Here is a 27,351-nt window from a genome sequence, read left to right on the forward strand (position 1 = left end):
GGTTGGCGTTTGTTGTGAAGCGGTTGATGAGAGTGATGTTGGTGGTTGGTCCAAAATAATGAGAGTAAAGAAAAACGGCTATCTCAAAGGATCACAGCCCTGTGACATGAATAAATCCCATTAAACAACGGTGGGGAAATCTAACTGAAAACAGACTTATCGATCTAACTGAACTACGGACCTTTATGGTGTTCTGTGAATTTCCACAGCCGTGACAATATAAACAAAAAAAAATTCACACGTCTTGCATGAATGGCTTACTTCGGTTAAGAAGGATGAGAATGGTGCAACATGTCAAAGAAAAAGTAAAAATCACCAGTCCAAGCATTATATGGTGGTCAAGCAGGTGATCATGAAGTGAGTCTGGTCAGACCTGAATGATCAGAAAGGACACTTTCCCTTTGCCCCGTATTCCATGCCATACAGTAAACCCTAAAATATCGTGGGAGTTCGGTTCATGGAAAATGCCAAGATCGTGGAAACAAAGGGCCACTGGGAACAGGGTTGTTCTGTTCTTGGACTTCGAGAAAATATAGAGGAAGAACAGCAGCCAAAAATAAACATATCAAAATTGAAATAAACATGTGAAATAGATACAAAAGCATGTTAGCATTCAAATGAACATGAAAATAAAATGAATACAGGGTAAAACTAGAAGGGCACTCGGTGGAGCGCATACCTCTGCCACACAATACCTGATCCATGTGAACATATTGGGCTCAATACATTTTGAAATATTGTGCGATGCATCGTTTTTGGCTCTATCTCTCCATGGTGAGGAATGACTTTGAATATTAAATAATTATCATATTAAATTAATTGTCCACTATGTTTTGGCTGAATTCATCCACAACTTGCACACAGTCAAACAAATAAACAGAGAGGGATGAAAACATTACCTCCTTCACCTTTGGTATCACTATCTGCCATGATATTTCCTGGGAAAGTCACAAAAGAAACAAAACAAAGGTAATAAACAAAAACACAAGGGTTTTATCTTTTTAATTTATTCCAAAACAGCAAGGTGGGTGAGGGTAAACATATTGCACACTGTTCGTCCTGTATTCTGTCGGAAATAGAAAACACAAGACAGCTCTGAGATAATGACGATGCTGCTCTGGGGTGGGGGGGGGTGGAGGTCAGAGAGATGTGGATGGAGAACTTGTCATGGCTGTTGGATCATCAGGAGCACGACAAAGCCCACTGTTGCATTGCCACACAGAATAAGGTTTAAACGGTCCTGAGCCATCTTGATTCAGAGCAGATCTTCCCTGCTTGGAGAGGAGGTCATGAGATTGAATCCTCCTCCGAAATAATCCCATTTCTTCGGCGTTAAAAAACTGCTCCAGCGTAAATCCCTTCATCTCTGAGTTCCATGAGCCACGGTTGAACTGAAGCCTTCGGTCCCTGGTGCCTCGTGGAAACGTTGGGAAATCTGCAATGAATTCTCCTCGATCACCGGTCCACTCAGTCTGAGTAAATCCACAATGGTGCATTTTTTTCTGTTTGGTCCTCGAACCAAACATCAAGTGATTTTTCCATCCTTTCAATGTGAGGATCACGGGACTGGAATGAACCTTTTGTACTTTGCTGGCAGGAACCCTTGCACAGATATTTGACTCACGTTTACACACAGTTGATTCCTTGATCCCGTAATGGCAGCCCACAGATGCTGCATTTTCACTTCTTGCCAACGTATCCAACAACTCGATCTATTCGCACAATGTCATCACCTTTCTCTGCCTTTTAGGATGATTAGTTTTGTCCATCATTTTGTGTTTGAGCGCCATTATTAACTGTTGTGTCGACGAGATCATATGGATGTAGTGTTACAGGATCTCTGTATGTCATTTCCTGTTCGACGATTCATTATTATTAAATGTAGCTTCGTTCCCGTATGATGATGTGATTACGACAATTAACGGTGCGTGAGAAATAAGAAAAGGCTCAGAATGGGAAGTGATCATACACACAGACACAATGAGTCATCTTCGTTCAAAAACTGCGATTGTCGAAATTAAACACCACGATAACTAAAATTTATGATCTAAATGAACTATATTGACAGCCATTGTGATTGTATAACAATGAAAGGGCTTTTGGACAAGTCAAGTGGGAAATGGCAAATCACTCCCTGGGAAAGTCAGGTGGACATCTGGACCCATGCCCATGTTATTTTCTTTCTGAAATTTTTGCTCCAGCTCTGTCAACCTTCGCAATAATAATAGAAACCTGACAGAAAATGTTTCAACATCAAAATGATGACAGGGACAACGAAATACGGTATTTAATGTTGATGAGTTCATGTACTAACATCTTGTCTGCTCTGAACGTCTCTTCCAGGTGGAGCAGCTGAAAAAAATGTCCTGCAGTGGAAGGAGGGACAATTAAATCATGTGAAGCTGGAGGAGGAGAGGATAATACTTTTAATCTGTTAATATATTTGATGTGATTACATTGGTAGTTGAACTTATTTTCTGTTAATAAATGAATAAACCTGATGGAGATTGTTGCTCATCGATATGCTGGAGTTAATAACACCATCTCTCAATGGTGAAGAATCACAGAAAATTGTTTCTTTTTTTAAACCTCTGGTATACGGATCTGGATCTTCACCAAAATGGAATCTATTCATCCGTGTTACACACCAAACCTGTCCAAAAATTTTCTCCGGATCCATCCAGAATGTTTTTGAGATGTCCTCACAGACAAACAAACAATCAGAGGGTGAAAACATAACTCCATCCACCTTTCGTGACACAGGTTAAAATTATCTCTAACATCCACATCTTCACCAAAACCAAATCAATTTGTCCTTCACGGACACCCAACCATTTCACCAAGTTTAATCCAAATCCGTCCACAGATTTTTGAGATATTGTCTCTGTCTCTGTCTGTTTCTGTCTCTGTCTGTTTCTGTCTCTGTCTGTTTCTGTCTCTGTCTGTTTCTGTCTCTGTCTGTTTCTGTCTCTGTCTGTTTCTGTCTCTGTCTGTTTCTGTCTCTGTCTGTTTCTGTCTCTGTCTGTTTCTGTCTCTGTCTCTGTTTCTGTCTCTGTGTCTGTTTCTGTGTGTCTCTGTCTGTCTCTGTCTCTGTCTCTGTCTCTGTCTCTGTCTGTCTCTGTCTCTCTCTGTCTCTGTCTCTGTCTGTCTCTGTCTGTCTCTGTCTCTGTCTCTGTCTCTGTCTCTGTCTCTGTCTCTGTCTCTGTCTCTGTCTCTGTCTCTGTCTCTGTCTCTGTCTCTGTCTCTGTCTCTGTCTCTGTCTCTGTCTCTGTCTGTCTCTGTCTGTCTCTGTCTGTCTCTGTCTGTCTCTGTCTGTCTCTGTCTGTCTCTGTCTGTCTCTGTCTGTCTCTGTCTGTCTGTCTGTCTCTGTCTGTCTCTGTCTGTCTCTGTCTGTCTCTGTCTGTCTCTGTCTGTCTCTGTCTCTGTCTCTGTCTCTGTCTCTGTCTCTGTCTCTGTCTCTGTCTGTCTCTGTCTGTCTCTGTCTCTGTCTCTGTCTCTGTCTCTGTCTCTGTCTCTGTCTCTGTCTCTGTCTCTGTCTCTGTCTCTGTCTCTGTCTCTGTCTCTGTCTCTGTCTCTGTCTCTGTCTCTGTCTCTGTCTGTTTCTGTCTCTGTCTGTTTCTGTCTCTGTCTGTTTCTGTCTCTGTCTGTTTCTGTCTCTGTCTGTTTCTGTCTCTGTCTGTTTCTGTCTCTGTCTGTTTCTGTCTCTGTCTGTTTCTGTCTCTGTCTGTTTCTGTCTCTGTCTGTTTCTGTCTCTGTCTGTTTCTGTCTCTGTCTGTTTCTGTCTCTGTCTGTTTCTGTCTCTGTCTGTTTCTGTCTCTGTCTGTTTCTGTCTCTGTCTGTTTCTGTCTCTGTCTGTTTCTGTCTCTGTCTGTTTCTGTCTCTGTCTGTTTCTGTCTCTGTCTGTTTCTGTCTCTGTCTGTTTCTGTCTCTGTCTGTTTCTGTCTCTGTCTGTTTCTGTCTCTGTCTGTTTCTGTCTCTGTCTGTTTCTGTCTCTGTCTGTTTCTGTCTCTGTCTGTTTCTGTCTCTGTCTGTTTCTGTCTCTGTCTGTTTCTGTCTCTGTCTGTTTCTGTCTCTGTCTGTTTCTGTCTCTGTCTGTTTCTGTCTCTGTCTGTTTCTGTCTCTGTCTGTTTCTGTCTCTGTCTGTTTCTGTCTCTGTCTGTTTCTGTCTCTGTCTGTTTCTGTCTCTGTCTGTTTCTGTCTCTGTCTGTTTCTGTCTCTGTCTGTTTCTGTCTCTGTCTGTTTCTGTCTCTGTCTGTTTCTGTCTGTTTCTGTCTCTGTCTGTCTCTGTCTCTGTCTGTGTCTGTCTCTGTCTCTGTCTCTGTCTCTGTCTCTGTCTCTGTCTCTGTCTCTGTCTCTGTCTCTGTCTCTGTCTCTGTCTCTGTCTCTGTCTCTGTCTCTGTCTCTGTCTCTGTCTCTCTCTCAACAGTGAAGAATCGCTTTTGAAATTCTCAGAGTTGGATCTTCACCAGAATCTCATCAATTCGTCCTTGTCACACACCCGACTTGTCCACCATGTTTCGTCCAAATCTGGCCACAAATTTTCGAGATATTCTGCTGACAGAGAGACGGGTGAAAACGTAAACTTCGTCCACCTTCGGTGACGGAGGTAATAAATGATGGTACTTATTTTACAAAAAAACTATCCCCACCCCACCCCATCAAAATGATGAATTAGAAAATGATAAACACTTCTTGTCGCGAGACATGCACAACACCGCGGTCCACGGATACATCACGGCGCTAATCAACTGATGACATCACAGCGCTGCTCAGCTGACAGAGTCAGTGTGTCCGTTTTTTGCACCAACGTCGGCAGCTCATCTTCACCAGCAGTTTGTAAAGAAGAAAGTTTCTTGGTGTCGAGCCGTTGCGCCTTTACAATGGTATCAAAAATGGCAAATAGAAGAGGAGTCGAGTTCGTCTTTGTCGTGGTTGTTCACCAAACAAACAAAATCCACTTCACTCCATCGTCTTGGTCATGTCGAACAAAAGTCACTTTCTCCGAAGATATGTGTTACCCCGAGATTGTGGAAGAGAACTGACGAAATGAATGTGCACGTGATCAAAACGGACATCAGGAGATGCAAAGGTACCTAATGCTGTTTTGTTTTTGTATAAAATATCGAGGCTCGTATGAGAGCTAACACACAGAGTGTACAACAAGGGGAGCAGGAGACAAGAGGGGCGGGAGAGGGAAGGACCAAACAGTGGAGAAGAGAGCGGGACATGAGGAGATCGGTGGAAGGGTGAGGGATGGGGTGGGGAACACAGGGTCAACAAGATGGACACCACACGGACTTTCAGTAAGGAATGCAGGGAATTTGAAGGAGGGGGTTTGAGATGCATTAACGGGGGTAGAAAAGATCATGGTTTTGGATGGGGGAAGATAAGAGGTGGTGGTGAACAGCTGTTTTGAAGACCTGGAGGGAGTAGTGGGATGGAAGAGAGTGTGGGAGTTTGTTCCTAAGGCAGAAAAAAGAGGAATGAAAGAGTGAAGGTGAGCAGTGATTCTTGATTCTGGTAGTTTTACCAGAAGGGGGTTGCTGGCGGCCATTGAGCACCCTACAGAAATGTGGGGGTGGGGGGGGCTAGGGGGGCATATCGCAGACAGAGCATGGAGGGTGAGGCCGGAGAGAAGACAGAAAGACCACCGAGTTGCCTGCGCTAAGAGAGTGAGAGACCCAAAGACTCAGCCTCATCGCGGGAGAAAACAATGATCCTAAATGCCTTGGTTTCCACAGCGTAAAGCCAAGAAAGGTGAGAGGCAGGAGCACCAGCCCATCGGGGATGAAAGCTTTGTATGTGGATGAAAGCTTTGTATGTGGTCAGGAGCTCAGGTGTGCCAAGGAAGGACTTTGCATGACAGAGGATGCCCAGTCAGCGACTGGCTTTGGAGACCAGCTTGGAAATGTGGCTTTCCCAGGAAATATCATGGCAGATAGTGAGACCCAAAAACTTGAATGAAAGGATTTCTTCATGAGGATTGTTCAGCAAGTAGGTGGGGGGGGGGGGGGTTCCAGATGGTCTTTTCGGAGAGACATGGTGAGTGAGAGATTTGTCAAGAATGAAAGACGTGTTTCAAGTGTTGGACCAGCTTGTGATTTTATCCAGATCTGCTGAGAGTGAAGAGGGTGTTGCTTGCCAATCTCAGGGATGACATGGTAAGGCAGAGGATGGAACAGCAAAGAGATTGCAGAATCTGAGTGGAGGTTTGACAGCAACCTCTCCATCCTGTCAGGAGAAAAGGACACAGATTCCAGGAACAGCTCGGAGCGACTGGGTAAGGTGGGTTGAGAAGGTGGGTGGTTCTCTAATAACCGTCAGAGAGATGTCTACTTTGACAAGGACGTGGTCAGATGAACCAATTTGAGCGGAGAAAGAACAGCAGATATTTTCAGGGGAATTGGTCAAAATCAGAGCCAGAAGAGATGGAGTACAGTTGGTTGAGATCCGGGCTGGGAATCGGAGGAGGTAGATTTAAGTAGGTGGGCTGAACTGGCACTGAAGTTGGGAAAAAAGGACGATTGATGAAACAAGACCGTGTATTGCAAACTGGGATTGAAATTTATTTTTTCAGTCAGAGATGCGATGAAAGACATTTCATGAGGGATGTAATATAGGAGAATTAAGAGAATGGAGAAAAGAAATGTAACAGTGGGACTTTTTCGACAAAGCGTGTTGGAAAGGTGGTGTCGAAAACAGTCTTTTCTGGAAGAAGAAGAAGAAGAAGAAGAAGAACAAGAACAAGAACAAGAAGAATAGTGAATTATGATGCAATACCGAGAACCACATGTGTGAAAGAGGAACTTGAAACATTTTAAGACGCTTTTTGATTTCGGAAGCATATTGATGACTTCCGTCCTCTGTTTGTGTGTTTGTTTGTTTGGTTGTGTGTGTGTGTGTGTGTGTGTTGGTGTGTTTGTTTGTAGGCACGATAACTCGAGAACGGAAGAAGCTACCAATGTCAAATTACACCACGTGATTCAGGAGGATGATGGCTAGTGCTGATTAGATTTTGGTCAAAAATCGGTCAAACATTCGATTTTTGATGTTTGATACAGAATCATCGGAGAAACTTCTGGTTTGCGTCGCTACCTTCTCTCGAGACAGCTTTTATTCGACAAGGTCAGAGGTCAAGTTGACGATTTCGTAAGTACCAGTCCATGACTGCTTGTTACTTACGAAATCTAAAGATTTCGGAAGTATATTGATGCCTTCCGTTTCTGTTTGTTTGTTTGTTTGTTTGTGACTTACAAAATCTAAAGATTTCGTAAGTATATTGATGCCTTCCGTTTCTGTTTGTTTGTTTGTTTGTTTGTAGGCACGATAACTCGAGAACGGAAGAAGCTACCAATATCAAATTACACCACGTGATTCAGGAGGGTGATGGCTAGTGCTGATTAGATTTTGGTCAAAATCGGTCAAAGGTCAAGGTCACGGTGAGGTCAAATATTCGATTTTTGATGGTTTGGTACAGATAACTCGAGAACAGAAGAAGCTACCAAAGTCAAATTACACCACGTGATTCAGGAGGCTGATGGCTAGTGCTGATTAGATTTTGGACGAAATTGGTCAAAGGTCAAGGTCACAGTGAGGTCAAATATTCGATTTTTGATGGTTTGGTACAGATAACTCGAGAACGGAAGAAGCTACCAATGTCAAATTACACCACGTGATTCAGGAGGGTGATGGCTCGCGCTGATTAGATTTTGGTCAAAGGTCAAGGTCACAGTGAGGTCAAACATCCAAAACAATCGATTTTTGATGGTTTGGTACAGAATCATCGTAGAAACTTCTGGTTTGTGTCGCTACCTTCTCAAGAGACAGCTTTTATTAGACAAGGTCAGAGGTCAAGTTGACGATTTCGAAAGTACCAGTCTCTGACTGCTTGTTTGTTTGTTTGTTTGTTTGTTTGTTTGTAGGCACGACAACTCGAGAACGGAAGAAGCTACCAATGTCAAATTACACCACGTGATTCAGGAGGGTGATGGCGAGTGCCGATTAGATTTTGGTAAAAATCGGTCAAAGGTCAAGGTCACAGTGAGGTCAAATATTCGATTTTTGATGGTTTGGTACAGATAACTCGAGAAGGGAAGAAGCTACCAATGTCAAATTACACCACGTGATTCAGGAGGGTGATGGCTAGTGCTGTTTAGATTTTGGTCAAAATCGGTCAAAGGTCAAGGTCACAGTGAGGTCAAACATTCAAAAAATGATAACTCGAGAACGGAAGAAGCTTCCAATGTCAAATTACACCACGTGATTCAGGAGGGTGATGGCTCGCGCTGATTAGATTTTGGTCAAAATCGGTCAAAGGTCAAGGTCACAGTGAGGTCAAACATAATTCCGTAAATTCATGTGGAGAAATGGAGTATTTTTGCTTCGCTCGACGTTACGAGTTCGTTTTAACTTCGATTTTAATTTTGTCTTTGGTTTTTGCGATCGCTTAGGACGCTGAAAACTCGGTTGTCGAAATTCTGGTAAAAATCGGATGTTTTGGAGACGTTTTAAGATTGTATAAAAAATATTTCACTCGACGCGTCACGGGTTGTCACGTGATGCAGTGCGCTCGAGCAGACGCGTCGTTGAGTCACGTTAAGGTTTTCCGTGTGCACGCTGACGGTGTTTTCGATAAAGATGGTGTTTAAGGATTTTTTTTATCCCAATAAAGGTTATCGTCGCATGCCTGACTCGCTGAGCCGTCGGATTATGTTAAGATTGTTGGTGGATGGCCGAATATTACGGTTTTGTGACTTTGATAAAATAATATAAAATAAATGCGTGGAGAAATGGAGATTTTTGCTTCGCTCGACGTTACGATTTTCGATGGTTTGGTACAGAATCATCGGAGAAACTTCTGGTTTGCGTCGCTACCTTCTCTCGAGACAGCTTTTATTAGACGAGGTCAGAGGTCAAGTTGACGATTTCGTAAGTACCAGTCTATGACTGCTTGTTTTTATATTTTTTGGACAAAGATTCGGGAAGATTAGGTAAAGGAAAGGTTGAAGAAAAAAAAAAGGTTGAAGAATGAGTTTTTATTTCTTTTTATTAAGATTCACATGGCTGTGCCTGGATGTGTTTGAGGGAAGAGGAGGAGCAGCTGAAATGTGAATCCTATCCAGGTTCCTCCTGATGACGTCATCTTTACTTTTTCCTTGTTTCACACAAACACCACACAAAACAACACAAACACCACACAAAAACCACACAAAACAACACAAACACCACACAAAACAACACAAACACCACACAAAACAAGTTCTGGCGAGAGTCTGCAATCTCTGATTACTCTTTTTTTCTTGTTTTCTGTCGTATTTCGATCCGTGACAGCAGACGGAGGTTGTTTGTCGTTGTTCACGTTTCGTGTTCATCTCTTATTGAGGTTGATAACTTTGGTGTGTGTGTGTGTGTGTGTGTGTGTGTGTGTGTGAGTTGGTTTGTGCTTCATTATTGTTGATAATGATTGTGACATCATCAGCCTGCCTTCTTGCTCTGTCTTGGAGGGAAATGCTGTGTGGAGAACCGTTGGTTCGTGTGTGTACACCTGTTTGTGACTGTTCACATGTTTTATTGAAAAACAATCACTCACATTGCTCGGTGGGAAACCAAAGGTGACTTTGCCTAACATGACCGTGATCAATGAAGACCCGGATACATTACAGTATCAATGATAATGATGAACCTCACACTTAATTTAAACCCATCTCCCCCAAACGATTTGCAGGTCAAGGAAATATGGTGAGGAAACGTGATCAGAGAGCTTGGGTGGTGGATGGTGCGACTGGCACAACCACCACAACCACCCCAACCACCATGCATGCTGGAGACCTTCAGAAAACGAAGGAAACTTCAACAGCAGCAACAACCTTTGATGAAAACCACGCGGCTTCACCAAGGAGAAAAACCTTGTTCAAGAGGTTTATGAACAACATGAATGGGTTGCTGTGTGTAAATCACAATCACACAACTGAAGAAATTGAAGATGAGAAGGTGAATGAACCGAAGCAGAAGAAAAAGAAGAAGAAGAAGAAGAAGAAGAAGAAGACCCATTTTTGGGAGAAGGTAAATCCCTTGTCCCACCAATTGTGCAAACCTGAAGGTGATGATGTCATTTTGGGGAAGCACTTGTGGAGGGTTCTTTAACAACATGTGAAATTGATCAAAGGTCACAAGTTTGTATTTGAAGAGTTTTTTTCATCACTTCATTTCTGATAATCATGAAACAGAGTAGACCGTGCACAATGTTATCTTGAAAAAATTTCCCTCTGTTTAATGCAGTGATGATATTTATTGTCATATGTTCCAGGGACGTCGGCCCAACATGAAAATGTCTCAGGAGAGTGAGTGTCTTGAGGAGCTTCATGTTCAGACTGAACAGCTCACCACAGACCTTCAACCAACGAGCAGAGCAGTGTTCTTCATGGAGCAGGACACTGAGCTCCATGCAAAGCATCACCAGGAACAGCACCTTGTGGTCCAGCAGGAGATTGATTGTCTTGCAGAGCTTAATGTTCAGACTGAACAGCTCACCACAGACCTTCAACCAACGAGCAGAGCGGTGTTCTTCATGGAGCAGGACACAGAACTCCATGCAAAGCATCGCCAGGAGCGGCACCATCTGGTCCTGCAGGAAATTGAGTGTCTTGAGGAGCTTAATGTTCAGACTGAACAGCTCACCACGGACCTTCAACCAACGAGCAGAGCAGTGTTCTTCATGGAGCAGGACACTGAGCAACATGCAAAGCATCGCCAGGAGCAGCACCATGTGGTCCAGCAGGTGAGCAAGTTGTGGGATTCTGGTCACACCTGAGTGATCATAAAAGACACTTTCCCTTTGCCCCATATTCCGTGACAGACATGTGCATTACTCATTCATCTGCATGTCCTGAGTGTCACATGATTTGACAGGAACAACTCCTGAGGAGGAAACAAGATGAGGAACAGGTTCATTCTGTGAATCATTTTCTACATCAAAATGCAATGGAGGACATCGAGGAGCACAATGAAAAGCTTGCGGTAATGAGGGGAATAGTAGAGTGGCTTTAAGAGGGGCAGGGCGGACTCAGTAAGACAGTCCATCAGGTTAGTTCCTGATGATAATTGAAATGTGAATCAAATTTAATGTGTCCTTGTGCACCAGGTTGAGATAAGTTATGCAACAATGTGGTCGGGGAAATTATGTTGCCTGTTCGTTTGTCTTCTCTTTGTTCCCGATATTCCTTAAATTTATTTTCAGGTTAAAGCCTTCAATAAGCGGAACCAAGAGCAGATGTTTCATATTATCGAGCTTGAGCAATATTTGGAGGAGGTTCTGCAGTCAAACGAGGATGAGAGTGAGGGTGAGGAGCTCTTCGAGAACCTTCCGATGAACCCGATCGAGCTTGCAACAAAACAGCATTGTCCATCTTTTCATCAGGTGAGCATTCTTATGATCTCGGGGGCGAGACAATATTACTCATTGATAATGTGTGTCCTGTGTGTCATGTGATTTTCCCAGGGACAGCTCCTGAAAAGGAAGGTAAACGAAGAAGAAGTTCGTTTCCTGAATTATTGTCTGCAGCAAAACACAGATGAGGACGAACAGCAGCACAATGTAACGTTTGCTGCAACAAGCGGAATGTCTGAGGGGCTGAAAGAGGGGCAAGAGTGGGTCACGAAGGCAATCCAGGAGGTTAGTTTCTGATGATCATTTTAATCGGAATCAAATTGAACGTGTCCTCGTGGACCAGGTTAAGATGTGATATAGCAGAGGGAAATGCTATAGCCTGTTCGTTTCTTTCATATACTTTGTCTCCTCTTTATTCTTTTAATTCATTTTCAGGTCAAAGACGTCAAGAAGCTGTGCCAAAAGCAGTCTTCACGTTTTGTTGAGCTGGAACTTTTGAAGGAGGCTCTGCAGTCAAGCGAGGGCGAGGGTGAGCTCTTGGAGAACCATTTGATGACCCCGACCAGAAGTGCAGGAAAACAGGATTGTCCAACTTTTGAGCAGGTAAATATTCTTAAGATGTCGGGGGCTCATCATCATTCTGAGCGATCTGAACAAATAACTGGGTTATTTCTCTGAAATAAGCTCAGAGTGGGTCCCGGTGTCCAGCCGTCCATCCGTTAGCATTTGACAATAACATCCTCTCCTCACAAACTACGCAACTGATATGGACCAAATTTGGTACAATGCAAACATCTTCTCCGCAACGACCTGAGTGACATGGACAAATTTGGAACAATGCATCAGGACAGTAAGGTCTCATAGGGTTGTCCTTCCCTTCCAGATCTGTCCATTTAAAGGGGGTGAAAGGTGGGTTTGCACAAAATATTGGAATTTTATTCAAAAATCTTCTTCGCAGAAACCGAAAACAAGATACAGACCAAAATGATTGTGCGGCATCGTGACCATGCTCAACCTGAAGTTGTGCTCCCCATGACCATACCAATTAAGGAAAGGGGGCCATGCCACTTCCCCCTCATCCGTCATTTTCACTCTGCCTGTTCATGAAATAACCGTCAATCTCCACAAGACTATTTTTTTGTGCATGGAACTTAGACAAGTGGAATTGCTTCGTCTGTTTGATAGATGTGATCACAGCACACTTGTTTTATTCTCCTTTATTTTTGCCTGTCTGTCACTGTGCCAATATCCCAGGTAGTGACAGTCATGTTTGCTCACAGAGTTTCACCTCAACATGATCATTCTGTTCAATAACAGAAAAACTCTGACATTGGGTTAAGTCCCGGTTTCAGACACGAGGTAAAATAACAAATACTTGATGCACTGACGTGTTCCCCACTCGGGATGTGTTTTGCAGGTGAAGTACCTGAAGAGAAACGTGCACAATGACAGGAAACGCAATCATCTTCGGATGCAGAATACGATGATAATATTCAGGTCAGGTCAGGTATGGGAGCATGTGCCAGAACAGCACGTCGCTGCGTCCACTTTCCGCCGGTACTCCAGGGGCCTCCGTCTGGCCATCCCCCAGGCAGATGCCAGGCCCATCCCCATCTCCTTGAGATGCTGATTAACCTGCTGCAACTATGAGGCACGTGGTCGACCCACTGGCCTCCTCCACTCATGAGACTCCCTCGCTGAGAGAATCTGGTGAGCAGGATCAGAGTCAGGAAAACGAGCCACATGTCCATACAGCCGCAACTGACGCTCACGGACTATGCAGGTAACAAATCTCATCCGAGTCTCTCTCAGCAACCGCTCGTTGGACACAAAATCCGACCAGCGATAGCCAAGGATTCTCCGAAGAGACCTGGTACCAAAGGAATTAAGTCTCCGTCTCAGATCCTTGGTCAGAGTCCAAGTCTCGCACCCATAGAGCAAGACTGGAAGTACCAAGGACCTGAAGACTCGGACTTTCGTCCTCCCGCACAGGTACCGGCAGCGCCACACCCCATGATCCAGTGAATCCATGACTCCCCAGGCCCGACCCAGACGTCTATTGACCTCTGACTCGCAGCCAGCAGAGACATGGATATCACTGCCAAGGTAAGTGAATCTCTCCACGATCTCAACATCCTCACCACAAACAGACACAGACAGGACAGCAGCATCCAAGATGTCACCGAAAGCCTGGATCTTAGTTTTGACCCAAGAAACCCGTAATCCCAACGGCTCCGACTCCTCATTCAGCACCTCGAGGGCCCCCAAGAGGATGTCTAAAGTCTCCGCAAAGATGACTGCATCATCTGCAAAGTCAAGGTCCGAGATCTTGACATTCCCAAATGACGCACCGCAACTTGATCTCTCCGACATCCTCCCTAGAATCCAGTCCATACAAGTGCTGAAAAGTGTGGGGGCAAGTACACATCCCTGACGAACTCCAGTAACAACTAGAAATAAGTCAGAGATGGCACCACCACACTTCACAGCACTCTCAGTACCAGAGTAGAGTTCAGACATCAGATCGATCAGTTTTGGTGGCACCCCACGAAGACCAAGAATCCTCCAGAGGACATCCCGATTCACTGAATCGAATGCTTTACAGAGATCAACATAGGCTGCAAGCAGCCCCTGCCGAAACTCTCGTCTGCGTTCGGTGAGGACACGAAGTGCAAGGATACGGTCAATCGTTAACCTCTTTGGTGCAAAGCCTGACTGCTCTGGACGCTGGTGCTCAAGCAGATGGTGGCGAACCCTATCGAGAATTATCCGAGCAAAGACCTTGCCCGGCACTGAGAGCAGCGTCACCCCTCGGTAGTTGTTGCAGTCTTGGCGATCACCCTTCCCTTTCCAGAGAGGGACAACAAGGCCCCTCTTCCAGTCAGTTGGGATGATGCCTGTGTTCCAGGCAGAGCACAAAACTGCATGCAACGACACGAGTGCAGCATTTCCACCAGCCTTGAGAAGTTCGGCATGGATGCCACAAATCCCTGGAGCTTTGCCCCGTTTCAACTGGTTCACCGCAGCCCGTGTTTCCACAAGCGTAGGTGGACCGCAGTTGATTCGAGAGTCAGCAACAGGGATTGTAACACCCTTGACGTCCAACTCGACAGTTGGGGGATCAGCCTGGTACAACCGCTCAAAGTAACCGGCCCAGCGGGCCTTCACTTCAGACTCCTCTGTCAAGAGCCTACCACTCTCTGCTCGAACTGTAGTGCTCCGAGGGATGGGCTTGGATGAACGTAATGCGCGAATTCCCCTGTAAGCGGGACGAGAATCACCTGTCCACAGGTGATGCTCTACCCCCTCACAGATTCCTCGCACATAGGCCTCCTTGTCCACCCTCAGTGCACGTACAGTTTTACGCCTCAGCTCCCTGAACAGCTCAGCTCTGCCATTCAGCCTGGCCCTGCGACTCTGGTCAATGGTATCCAGTGTCCCTTGAGAGACAAAATACTTCTTTGCCCTGCGGTGAGCTCCAAGGCATCCACCGGCAACATCAAGGACGGTGGTCTTGAAGGCGCTCCACAACTCTTCAGGACCCCCCAAAGCACCCAGACCCCCCAAGTGTCCACTCAGCCTGTTCACAAACTCCTCAGCTACTCTCTCATCTCTGAGCTTGGCAACATCCAGCCTCGGCTGGGATGGTACCATTCTCCAGGATTTAAGGTGCAGCTTTAGAGTTGCTACAACAAGCCTGTGGTTTTCCTGTGGATCTGATAATATTACCTCCCATAAAGAGCGAGAGGATTGTGAAGGAGAGTTTCAGAGGACAACGGCCCAAAAGATTGTTTGAAGCAGCAGGGCGTGGAGCAGCACAAGAACAAAAGACTCATCGAAACACACGAAAGCATGAAGAGCCGCTCTTGAAAGTTGTGCTCTTGCGGCAGCAGAGATTAGCCTGGGAAAGAGGAATCATTTAAAATGATCTGAAAATACGGTAAGTTACACATTCCTACAATCACTGGACCGAGCGAGTATCCTGGTAAATCTCTTGACACGATGTTACAATGTCTGCTTTCTCTGACTGTCGTTGTTTCCATTCCAGCAGGTTAGTTATTGATGATAGTTTAATTCAAAATTAGAATAAAACAAAACGTTCTTGTGTCTTTGGAGATTATGGTGATGGCACTTGGAATGGGAGACATATTATGGAACATATTCATTTCATCTTTCGGGGAAAGAATTTGTATTCACGACTCCTTTCATTATTTTTTCAAAGAATAAACACTGACAACAAAAATCAGTGTCCACTTATACCATGAAAATAGTACAAAAGTGGTTGGAGAAGAATTGGACAGCAGTGTCATCAACCGGACGAGGAACATGCCTTCCATGGCTTCAGCGACACTGCGTACTCACACTCTTCCCCCCTAGTTTAGTTTTGTGGTTGCTGTTGGCTAATACTATCTAATCTGCCTCACATCAAGGGTTCCACTCCACCCTCAGCTTCCTGAGTTGCCACAAACAGTCCAAGCTCGATGGGTGTTTTTTCGGAGACACAGTCTCCTTTTTGGATGGCCATTGGCTCCCGAAGGGAGCTCATGCACACTTTTTAGGTCATCTCATCGAGCATGACCTAATAATATGGGTGTCGATGTCCTTCGATCCGTCAGTCCGTCAGTTGACAATGAAGTTGAAGCGGGAATCTGGTCATTCGTGATCCTGATGGAGGTCGATGAGACGTACACGAGGGTATGACTTTCAAGGTCGCCGAAGGTCAAGGTCAAGGTCACGAGGCTTTTGAAGTTGCGAAAATGACGATTTTCAAATTCTATCTCCTCCGCCATTTCTCAAGCGATCTTGAATTTGATTGTCGCATATGAACCTATGGGACAATATCGAAATTTGGTCAGACTGGATTTTCAATATTCGCTTTCGTTTTCGTGTCACGTGACTTCAAAGTTGGCAAAAAATGTGAAAATGACGATTTTTTTCTCGCAGAGATGACCGTCACTCCCGCACGGGTGTATTTTTTCAGTTGTTTTTCGTCCTGCAACGGTGTCAGTCTCTCCCCACTCGCAAGCCAGAAAGGGGTGTTGGTTTCGTCACCGACAACTCCACAGGAAGAATTTTCAGATGAATGATGACTGGACAACTTGCTGGTATCATTAAGAACAGAAACAATCCATAATCTGTAAAAGTTAGAGTTAATAAAGCCTGCATCGGACCGGGATTGACATATGGAAGTGAAACATTGACAATGCCCACATTGATGAAAACCAAGCGAAAGGTAACAGGTTCGTGTCCCCTCCCAATTACAATTCATTTGTCGAAGGTCTCAGGCATGATCGAAGATGGAAGAAGAATGGGAAGAACAGAGATGACAATGGTATGATTGAATGGATTGTCTCTGAAAGAAAGAATGCGAAGTTCAGAAATCAGGAAGAGATTAAAAAAATCAATAAGAGTGAAACAACAAGGAAATCCAACACTGGTGGAGGCCATTCAGCCCATCATGCCCGCGTGAACACCAAACAAACCCAGAATCCAAGAAAGAAAATGGGGAAAAAAGTTAAATTCATGAAAGTACGAAAAAAAAGTTTTTTTTGTTGTTGTTGTGATTATTTAATTGTTTTCTTTCCCTCGGAGAGGAGGCATGGGCTTGGTTAAAAACACACATCAACCACCCAACCCCCCTTAACAAGACCCCCACCAACAGCACTCCGTACACAATCACCCATCAATACGCAAACTACCGAAAAGTCTAATCAACATCCCCATAACCCTCCACCTCCATAACTCCCAGGAACCCATCTAATTCTAATTTAAACTTATCTAATATTTCTGCTGCCACCACCTTTCCAGGGAGACCATTCCATGCATTAACTACTCTCTGAGTGAAAGTCCTCTGCTTTACTACCATCTTCACTCTCCTCTTCTTTACTCTCAGGCGATGGCACCTGGTTCTGTCACTGTCTCCTCTGTTGAATAATTCATCTGCACTTATTTTATCTCTGCCTTTCATTATCTTAAACATCTCCATCATATCTCCTCGCAACCGCCTCCTTTCTCGTGAATAAAGCCCCGTCTCCTTCAACCGCTCCTCACAGCTGAGTCTGGCTCGGCCCGGAATCAATCTCGTCGCCCGATGCTGAACCTTCTCTATGGCATCTCTGTCCTTCCGGAACTGTGGTGACCATAACTGCACACAATATTCTGGATGTAGCCCTCACTAAATTCCTGTACAATGTTAACACCACCTCTTTTGATTTGTAATAGATCCCCCTCCTTCGACAGCCTAAAACCCTATTTGCTTCGCCTACAGCTGTCTGGGACTGTGCTGCTTGCTTACCTCCCGTATCGATTACCACCCTCAGATCCTTCTCCTGTGTGATGAGAAATTAACTGAAGAATAACTTTCGAAGAGAGGACTTGGTTGGTTTGGTCATGTGCAATGAAGCTCAGCTGATGAAGCTGTAAAGAGAGCAATAAAGCTCGTGGTCGAAAGAAGAAAGGACATCCACAAAACCACATGTATTGGAAATGTCAAGAAAGAAATGGAATATTTGGATTTGCCCAACATTGATGCAATGGATAGATTCGTATGGAGGAATGCCATCATTCATACAATCCGCTGGACAACGGGGAAAATTGTCACAAAACGTTTGTTGTTGTTGTTGTTGTTGTTGTTGTTGTTGTTGTTGTTGTTGTAAGCAGGAGTTCTGCATCTGACAATTAATTGATGGAATAAAGCGATTGAGGAGGAGGAAAAGTATTTTGCCGAAATGAACGATGTTGACAGCCATTGTGATTGCATCACAATGAAAGGGCTTTTGGCCAAGTAAATTGTGGAAATGGCAAATCACTCCCTGGAAAAGTCAGGTGGACATCTGGACCCATGCCCATGTTATTTTATTTCTGAAGTTTTTGCTCCAACTTTGTCAACCCCAGCAATAATTATGGAAACCTGACAGAAAATGTTTAAACATCAAAATGATGACAGGGAAAACGAAATACGGTATTTAATGTTGATGACTTCATGCACTGACATCTTGTCTGCTCTGAACGTCTCTTCCAGGTGGAGCAGCTGAAAAAAAATGTCCTGCAGTGGAAGGAGAGACAATTAAATCATATGAAGCTGGAGGAGGAGAGGATGATACATTTAATCTGTTCATACCTTTGATGTGATCACATTGGTTGTTGTCCTTATTTTCTGTTAATAAATGATTAAACCTGATGGAGATTGTTGCTCGTCGATATGATGGATTTAATGGCACCATCTCTCAATGATGAAGAATCAATGAAAAAAATAATAAAAATTCTGTGATTCAGATCTGGATCTTCACCAAAATGGACCCACTTCGTCTTTGTGACATACCATGACCATAATGGGATTATAAACGATGTATGGCATGATATTTCAAAACGTTATGTATGGATTATGACACAACTAAGTGGTTGAGTTGTGGAAGCGACAAGAACAAGCCGATCAGATTTTGGTTCAGGTTTGGATCCAGATCCGTTCCATCAATGCGATACAACACATATACTGTTCAGTCTGGTGTAGGTACGTGCACCATGGAGTGCTGTTCTCGTTTGCCATGGATTCCCAGTTGCTAATATCGATATTGCAGGAATTTAATGTCAATTTTGGCCAAAAAAAATACACCACTTCGGTCGGAGACATTTATTGCAAAGCAATTCCCGCTCTTGTTTTCATTCTTTTTCTCAAGCAAGTTTGATGAAAACGTTTGAGCTTTCTTCAGTGGCAGCTATACGTTGTATGGGTTTCATAAGTACTGTGTTGGGAAGCACTGTTCGTACAATTGTTTTGTACACAATCAGTTTAATGAGGCTGATTCCTCTCTTGTTCCAAAGCAGATTTTAATCCAAATAATTTGACCTTTACAAGTCCTACATTGTACTTCATCATCAATTTGGACATCCTTTGGTGGAGTACTTTTGAGGAAGGTGAATTTTTCCATGACATGTTTGGCTTCATTTCCAACACACAAGACAATAATATGTGAAACTGGAGAGTTTGTGGAGCATCTTTCCCCACACAGTGTTCAAGTATCTTATTCAATTGAAATAAAATAATGATTTTAAAGGTCGAATAAACAAAATCCCGAAGTTTACTGCCATTGACCCAATGGCCTTTTACATCACCTTCTTGAACACGTTCCATTCGTTATTAATGCCTGTTATTTGTGTCCTTAAAAATAGTTTCCTGTTTGGAAAGATTTTTAATTTTGTTTTCCTGCCAGACAGACGGAGTAAAAATATCTTACTCCTCTCTGTGCACGTGCGATCGGGACGAATTCAAAGTACAGCTGAACTACATCTTCGTTTCCGATTTGTGATCAAAATATAACATTGAATTGAAAGTAAGTTGTTCCTCGATCATAAAATGACGTTTGTGGACAGACGGATGGACAGACAGGACAAGCGATTGATTAACCCCGCTCTTCCCTTCGCGTGCACAAGGTAACAATTTGCAATAAATGATTACTGCTGCACTAATTATCGAAAACTAAACTGGAGGCAACAAGGTTATCGGCCCCAAGAAGAACTACAATGCTTCAGACATGCACTCGAGAGCCAACTGCACCTCCAGCAAAACCATTCCAATACAGTTACACCATGAGCACCGATCTACTCAATGATGTCGGAAACCTCCCAGTTTGGTCAAATACAATGGAAACAGAACGTACCAGATTTGGCCAATTATCTCCTGATTCTCCCAATCATCGGTGAAGTCATGGAAAGGCTTCATCAAGAGTGTCTTCAAAGAACACGTGAAAACAATTGAACACCATTAGGGTTCTGCCAGAATCACTTGGCAACGTACTTCATCCTTCATGGCCACACGAGCTGTATGATAGAAGTGAGAGAGTACCTGCCCGAAAATAGAGGCAGTTTTAAATTGAGTCCAACACCGACGAGACCAGGTGGACAGAAGGTCAATGGTGTTTGAAGACAAGGTCACATGAGGTCAATCATCATAACCCCAGGAGTTTCTCCAGACAGTGTCATTGTCCTGACCATATTTTCAGTTGCATTATTATATTGTCGCAGCACTTGCAGCCAAGGTTAATCCCCCCCACCCACCCCGACACAATTTGTGGTGAAGGGCGTTAAACACCGCTAGTCCGGATAGCTGAGTGGTCTTTTCCTTAATTGGAGATGGACATGTTGATCCTTGGAGATTATCACATGCGCGGGAAGGACATGGGGCAATGGCGTTGCGACAGGGGCACAGAAATGGATGCACGGTACGGGGGGATGCACAGTACACAATACAAGCCACTTAAATGAACACATTTAATGAAAATATCAAATATTTACAACGGATAATAATCAGAATGAAATAATATGCGAGGTAAACTCATCTTCAAGTGTAATTTGAGGTGCCTCCACACACAGACTGAAATTCAGACAAGGGGAAAATGAAATAAAAGAAAATCCCTCCTTTATTCTGGCACTTCACTTTGTCCAGAGATGGTCTTTGTGGAACGTGGAATCGAGGAGCTTCATCCTGCACGTGGAGACGTGCTCAAAATGGCGACAAGTCCATGCACTCCTCACACTCAAACCTTCTCCCACTCCCTTCAAACCTTCCCCCACACATCCCTCAAACATTCCCCCACACCCAACACACTCAAACTTCCCCCAAAGCTTCACCTTGCCCCCGCAAAGCCACCCCCATCCTGCACCCTCCAAATGCCTCCTCCCCTGTCCCTCACTGTGTGCACCTCAAACAACTGATGCCTCTGCCCCAACCTGACAGATCGCTCAATCCAAAATTCCTCTTTTTTCTCACCTCTGGCACACCTGAGCTTCTGGACATAAACAAAGCTTTCATCCGCAGTCCGATGGAGTACTGCTCTGCTCCCTCCTCTGGGGGTGGTGCTCCTGCCTCACACCGAGCTTGACTTCACACTGTGGAAACCAAGTCTTTTGGGTTCATTGGTATTTCCCACGATGAAGCTGAGTTTGTGGGTCACACTTTCTCACTGGAGGCAGGTCGCTGGTCTTTCTGTCTTCTCCCATCTCCTCTCCGGCCTTGCCCCCCTGCTCTGTCCCTCCTACATTTCCTCAGGGCGCTCAATGTCCACCAAAAACTCCCTTCTGGTGAAAATGCAAAAATCAAGAATCATAGCTCACCTTCACTCTTTTATTACTCTTTTTTTTCTGCCTTTGGAACAAACACACACACTCTTTAATCCCACTCCTCCCTCAAGGTCTTCAAAACAACTATTCACGACCATATCATATCTCCCCCCATTCAAAATCTTGATCTTGACTTCCCCCATTAATCCACTTTCCAACATGGATTTGTTTCAAAGTTAAATTCTCGCTTCTGGACTTGGTGATGACCAACTTTCTTGCAAACGTCTCCTGCTCTTCCACTGCTCCAATTGGTTCATCTGATCATGTGCTTTGAAAGTCAACATCTCTCTGGGTATTCACACAGAGCTGCCTCAGCGCCGGCAAGTTTAGCAGATCATTCAGGCAGGTTGGCAGGGACAGCAAGCAGCCATCTCTCTTCAGGACTGGTCTCCCACATCTCCTGCCCCTAATATTAACTCAGCCTCGGATTCTTCCATGGAAACCTGCTCTCTCTCTCATGCACAGATTCTTCCCATCTTGTCTTCATTTCATCTGCACTTTTTCCCCACACATGGTGACTGAATCCTGTGGTGAGGCAGTTGCTCTGAAAAAAAATTCCCTTGTCTTCCTGGAAGTGTTTCCCAAAAAGTTCACAACAAGTGTGTGGCCACTCTCAGTGGAGCCAGAAAACAACATCTATCAAACTACAAAAATGAACTGTGGAGTGGAGCCTCCTCTTAAACCTGATGGTGCCTTGTTAAGTCTGTCTGGTGTATGCTCCCCTTCCAACCCTTTCCTCTCTTCAAATTGCATCACAGCCAACTGCAATCATGAAAAAGGTCGAACGCCTCAATTCTGTGTTTGCTTCCAAATCTTGTGTCCCCAACCCCTCACACTCAGTACCCATCCTTCCCCATCATACTCAACTGCTCCTGGACTCTGTTCTTTGCTCCTGAAAAGGTGGAGAAGATTCTTTCAACCCTCGACTGATTCTGCTGCTGGACTGGATGGCAGGAGATCACATGTCCGAAAAACTTGCTCAGATGTTCTTTCACATCGTCTCTCTGCCCTTTTCACAGTGTCGCGCTTGGTCTTGTTTCATCTGCTTGGAAATCAGCCAACATCACTGCATTACATAAAAATGGTGCAAAAATTGATCCCCTCAACCACAGACATTTCAGCTTACTTTCAATTATCAGCAAGGCCATGGAATCCATCATCACAGTTGATATGAAATCTTTCAGTTTTCTCCAACAAACTCATCTCAGATCACCCACTTGGTTTCAGACCAGGTGACTCCACACCTTGGACATGCAGATTCGACTCACTCACCCAACAATGGATGGAGGCCTCCCATGTCAGATATGAGTTCAGCGCCATCTCTCTGAACACATCGCATGCTTTTGATACAGTCTGGCATCTTGCCTTGTTCTCCAAATTGTCTGCCTTTGACATCCAAGGCCAACTCCAAACATCTCTTCCTGATCTCCTCAACTCTCGTGTCCAACACGTGGCACTCAACAGAATCCTTTCATCTCCTCTCCCTGGCAAGGCTGGAGTGTGTCAAGGCAGTGTTCTGGGCCCAATACTATTCCTGATCTTCATTAATGATCTCTCTGACTCTGGAAAATCCTCTTTATTTATTTGCTGATGACTCCACACTTTACTGTGACATCCTCCATCCTTCAGACAGGCAAGCTGCAGCCTCTTCCCCCTCTTCAGATCTTGACAAAATCACAAACTGGTCAAACACTTGGAGTACGTCTTTCAATCCTGAAAAAAAATCTCTGTCTCTGTCTCTGTCTCTCTCCAAAATGATTGTCTGGCAACCATACCCCCATCAACTAATTTGTTGTTTTTTTGTGTACCAAGTCGAGGCTCATGTCATGGTGCTGTGGCATGGCTGGTAGAAAAAGAAAAGAAAAGATAACCCCGCCCCATGGTAGAACAAAGCACAAGCACATCCATTTGGTTTATTGGGATGTGTGGAGTCGGAAATTGATGGTTGTGAAAAAATATTGGGGATAACATTTATTTTTGACACAATTTGTGTTTTTGGATGTTCACAATTTTGGGCACGTCACAAAATCACAAAACCAGCTGATAAATGTTTAATTTTCAACCAATTAGCACAAATGAAGTGTTCCTTTACTTTTGGCAAGGGAAGGCGTGAAAAACTGGTTTCTCGGGTGATACATTGTCACGCAGGCGAGGAAATGATCTATAAAAACCGATTTAAACAAAAAGAAATGCTGATATTAATTTCTTCATGGATAATTCAATCAATGGAAAACGAATCCACTACAATCTCAAAATGATATGCTCAGACAAGAGCATTCAGTGAGGTTTGTCATTTCATCTCTACTGAATAAAGATACGTCAACCGAGAACCAAGTTCAGGTGCACTTCACGGTGAGGCGTGTACCAAAAAATTAAGTTTTTCCCTGAAATAGAACGTGAACAAGTATTTGTTGGTTCGCTGTTTGAGTACAGTGAGAAATATGATGATTTTTGGTGAAAATGGGGATGGTTAAACGTGGTGAAAAGTGGGCTTTTGATGAAAATATGGTGAAAAGGGGAGGAAGATTTTGGGAGACTTTGGGGAAGAAAAATCTCGAAAGTGGGGTCTGAGGAAGGAAAACAAGGGAATTGGGAGGATTTTAGTGTCAGTCAATAACTTTTTCTCTTTTCCTGCATTCACTTTCATGTAAATATTTTGGATGCCTCAAAAGCACCAAAGCCCTACTACTGCCCTGATCTTTCACACCATCTCTGAGCTTTCTCGTCTCTCGACCGCGTGCGTCCTTTACTGATAAACCGAACTGAGCCATCTCAACCAACAACCAAACCTCTTAATTCTTACGTCACGCCCAACGTGCATTCGCTTCTTCCACCTATGGGCGTGGCTTGCTGGCACAAAAACCGGGAAGGCGGGGCTTCTGCCTGCTCAGCATGCTTTGTTCGGTTTTCGTCGGTGTTGTTGTTGTTAAAAAACGTAACTCCTTCATGGCTGCCTTTCAAATGCAAAAACATGGCTCACTGGGGGCAATCACATACTGGGGGCAATCATATACTGAGGGAAATTATCCTTAATCCCAATTTAATTTTCACCGCTCTTCCCCTCCTCTCCCTATCCCCCACGTGTGGCGACATGCAACACTTGAGCTCACATTTTCCCGACTTCATTTACATCAAGACGCGTCCTACACATCCACAGACCAAACAACTCTGTTCAATCCTCACTTTCCAAAGAAATTCCTCCTGCTACCATTTATATACACTAGTACTTGCCCGTACGTGCGTGGCCGTAGGTGCAAAAAAAAAACAAAAACAAAAAAAAACCTTTCAAACCGCAAGCCAGAAACAACAACCACACAGGCCGTTCCTTCGCTCGAGTGCCCATACGTGCAAAAAAAAAAATTCAAGCAACCATACAGGCCGTTCCTTCGCCCTCGTAAATGACGACTGGATTGGGGCATTGTGTTTATCTATAAATGCGCATAAGAAATCAAGAAATTATTAGAATACAGTAAGTCATCATTATCCGGAAGTCCGTACGTTGTAACCCGTAATGGGGAACGCGCTCTAACTTGGCCATAACTTGGGAACCACTTGTCCGATTAATTTCAAACCTTGAAAAGGCAAACAAACAGAGATTGCTGGAATTACAGATAGATAGAAGAGATGGACTGTAGGTGCAAAACGGCAAGCAATGTGTCCTGTCATTGGTAACTGAGGATCTCTTCCCCTACGGTCACGTCTACACAGAAACGTGTCCTGTCATTGGTAACTAAGGCGCCTTTTCCCCATCGGCCACGCCGATGCAGCATCGTGTCCTGTCATTGGTTTGGTAAATAAATGGCCATAACTTGGGAAACACTTGTCCGATTAATATTGTGACGTCCACGGGACTTGAACAGTCCCGCCAATGTGGAATGAGCCGAAACGATGGAGGCGGTTTATTTATTTATAACCCAAACATGGCGGTTCTAATCGCTCTACCGCAAACGGGACGAGGAAGGTGGCACGAGTCACTTTTCACTGAGTTGATGATGTTCATTTGTTTTTATTATTACCAGAAATAACAAGACTCGGCAAGAAGAGGGATCCGGGGCGATTCGACGGGATGGTGTGAGATCGGGCGTGGGGAAAAACACAGACAATTCCAATGAATATACAGATCTCAATCCCTCTTAGGCGCCAAGCACACACACACACACACACACACACACACACACACACACACACACACACACACACACACACACACACACACACACACACACACACACACACACACACACACACACACACACACACACACACACACACACACACAAAACATAGCTATTTCTGGTGGTCAGGCTGGACCGTGGTGTGGATGCAACTGTCCCTGGATCGGCGTCGGACGAGCTGGCCTTGCTCTCGTCAGGGGGGCAGGAGAAACCGTGGTGCTGTCGACCTCCTGGTCTTGGCCCAAGTCCGCTCACAGCCGCCAGGGAACCAGTTCTGGCACCAAGTTGCGAGCAGGAGAGGGAGGCAGGTCCGCCCGCCGCCCGACCCCGAGTCAGCAGAACCCCAGAGCCAACCAAAGCGAGGCACGAGGCTCGGCAAGGCTCCCAGACACGATCAAGAACACGATCGATTCAGCACAACAACAAGGACGCTCTCTGCCGCCACAGCTTCCACACCAAAAAAAACCACGATCTTTTGGTTGTAATCTTCTTCCTCTTCCTTTTCGACCCCGAACAGAACCTTTTTATCCTTCGTCCTCGTCACTGCCAATCGAGCCATTTATTGGCCCACCGCCATCGCCTTCCGCCAATCATGATCACGGGGCTGAGCCAACCGCTGCACTGTCCTGTGACGTCACGGCCAGTCTTCAGAGAATACCAAAAGGGGTTTACGCAGACACACTTACCCTATCCCGTGTCCCTATCTAATTACGTGACAATGATCATCTCCCCCCTTGAAGAAATGAACATTTACGAGACAACTTGTCACCACTGAATTGCTACTTATTACATCGAGATCCTGGTAAACTCGAACAGCATGGCATACCTAATTAAACATCCTAATTACCCTTTGAATGCATACCCCCCCCCCTCAAACGTAACAATATATAATACAAGCCGGTAGGCGGACATGGGTAGTCGATCAAGTCGAATTTAGTCGTTTTTCAGCCGTTACTAGCAAACAAAAGCGTCCATAGCAACGGTTCTTTCTCACACGTAACTATGACATACCATGAACCTACCATACCAGTTTCATGTATATCTGACTCATAGTCTCTGAGATATAACGAAGTTCGTTTTTTTTAGTGTTTTAGACCAGGGTTCATGCAAAGTCTATCTTCTCCGACAGTTTTCATAGGATCCGGCTGGAAATTTTTGACAATATGGCTGAATGTACTGCCCACAGCCAGTCGTGGCCCGATTTTTGAAAAAATTAATTTGAGATTTTTTTTGAAAATTTCAAAGGTCTGTTGATGGCAAAAAGCTCAAATGGTAAAAAGGTTATGGACTGGAAAGACACAATGACACATACACAGACGTGACTGCGAAACCCCATGTCCCACTGCATTGTGGATGGGCTATAAGAGAAAGGCAGGAAAACACAAGAAGTTAAAAGGGGTGAACAACAGACTGCAAAGCAAATGAACGACCTCAATGACATTAGAGAAATCGGAAGTGTTTGAAAGGTGAGAAGTATCCAAAGAGAAATCAGAAGCATCCGTCATGCAAAGTCCTTCCTTGGCAGACCTTAACTCCTATTCACCGACAATGCCTTCATCCGAAGTTTGATGGAATACTGTTCGCTTCTCTGGAATGGCGCTCCTTGCTCAGCTTGATGCCTTGGAAACCAAAGCCTTCAATATCATTGGAATCTCCCATGATGAGGCTGAGTCT

General features: G+C 44.5%; 3 protein-coding genes across 9 annotated transcripts in view; 1 reads left to right on the forward strand and 2 right to left on the reverse strand.

The window, feature by feature from the left end:
* The window catches only part of LOC147006386 (uncharacterized), a 39,910-nt gene extending 37,543 nt beyond the window's left edge, over window positions 1–2,367 (reverse strand). Inside the window, exon 1 of the transcript XR_015054870.1 lies at window positions 2,315–2,367. The gene's annotated coding sequence lies outside the window, so the exon portion shown is untranslated. The remainder of the gene's footprint in view (window positions 1–2,314) is intronic.
* Window positions 1–18,537, forward strand: part of LOC147006387 (uncharacterized) — a 32,076-nt gene extending 13,539 nt beyond the window's left edge. For 2 of the 6 annotated variants that reach the window (XM_085868935.1, XM_085868937.1), the window contains exon 12: window positions 2,344–2,471. Coding sequence is in view for 1 of the 6 variants with exons in the window: in XM_085868941.1 (XP_085725067.1) it covers window positions 18,408–18,420 (13 nt within the window). In the remaining 5 variants the exon portion in view is untranslated. Of the gene's footprint in view, window positions 1–2,343; window positions 2,479–18,407 lie in introns of those variants that run through there. The other 4 variants (XM_085868941.1, XM_085868938.1, XM_085868940.1 and 1 more) reach the window with 4 other exon arrangements.
* The window catches only part of LOC147006388 (uncharacterized), a 98,844-nt gene continuing 89,333 nt past the window's right edge, over window positions 17,841–27,351 (reverse strand). Inside the window, exons 7-8 of one of the 2 annotated variants that reach the window (XM_085868955.1) lie at window positions 20,044–20,075; window positions 17,841–18,431 (exon numbers count right to left, since the gene is read on the reverse strand). Coding sequence is in view for 1 of the 2 variants with exons in the window: in XM_085868952.1 (XP_085725078.1) it covers window positions 18,318–18,431 (114 nt within the window). In the remaining variant the exon portion in view is untranslated. The remainder of the gene's footprint in view (window positions 18,432–20,043; window positions 20,076–27,351) is intronic. The other variant, XM_085868952.1, reaches the window with a different exon arrangement.

Source organism: Eptatretus burgeri, unplaced genomic scaffold, assembly GCF_056783735.1.
Source record: "Eptatretus burgeri isolate ZD-2024b unplaced genomic scaffold, Ebu_testis_v1 Ebu_testis_scaffold_3181, whole genome shotgun sequence".
In the NCBI taxonomy this organism is placed as follows: Eukaryota; Metazoa; Chordata; class Myxini; order Myxiniformes; family Myxinidae; genus Eptatretus; species Eptatretus burgeri.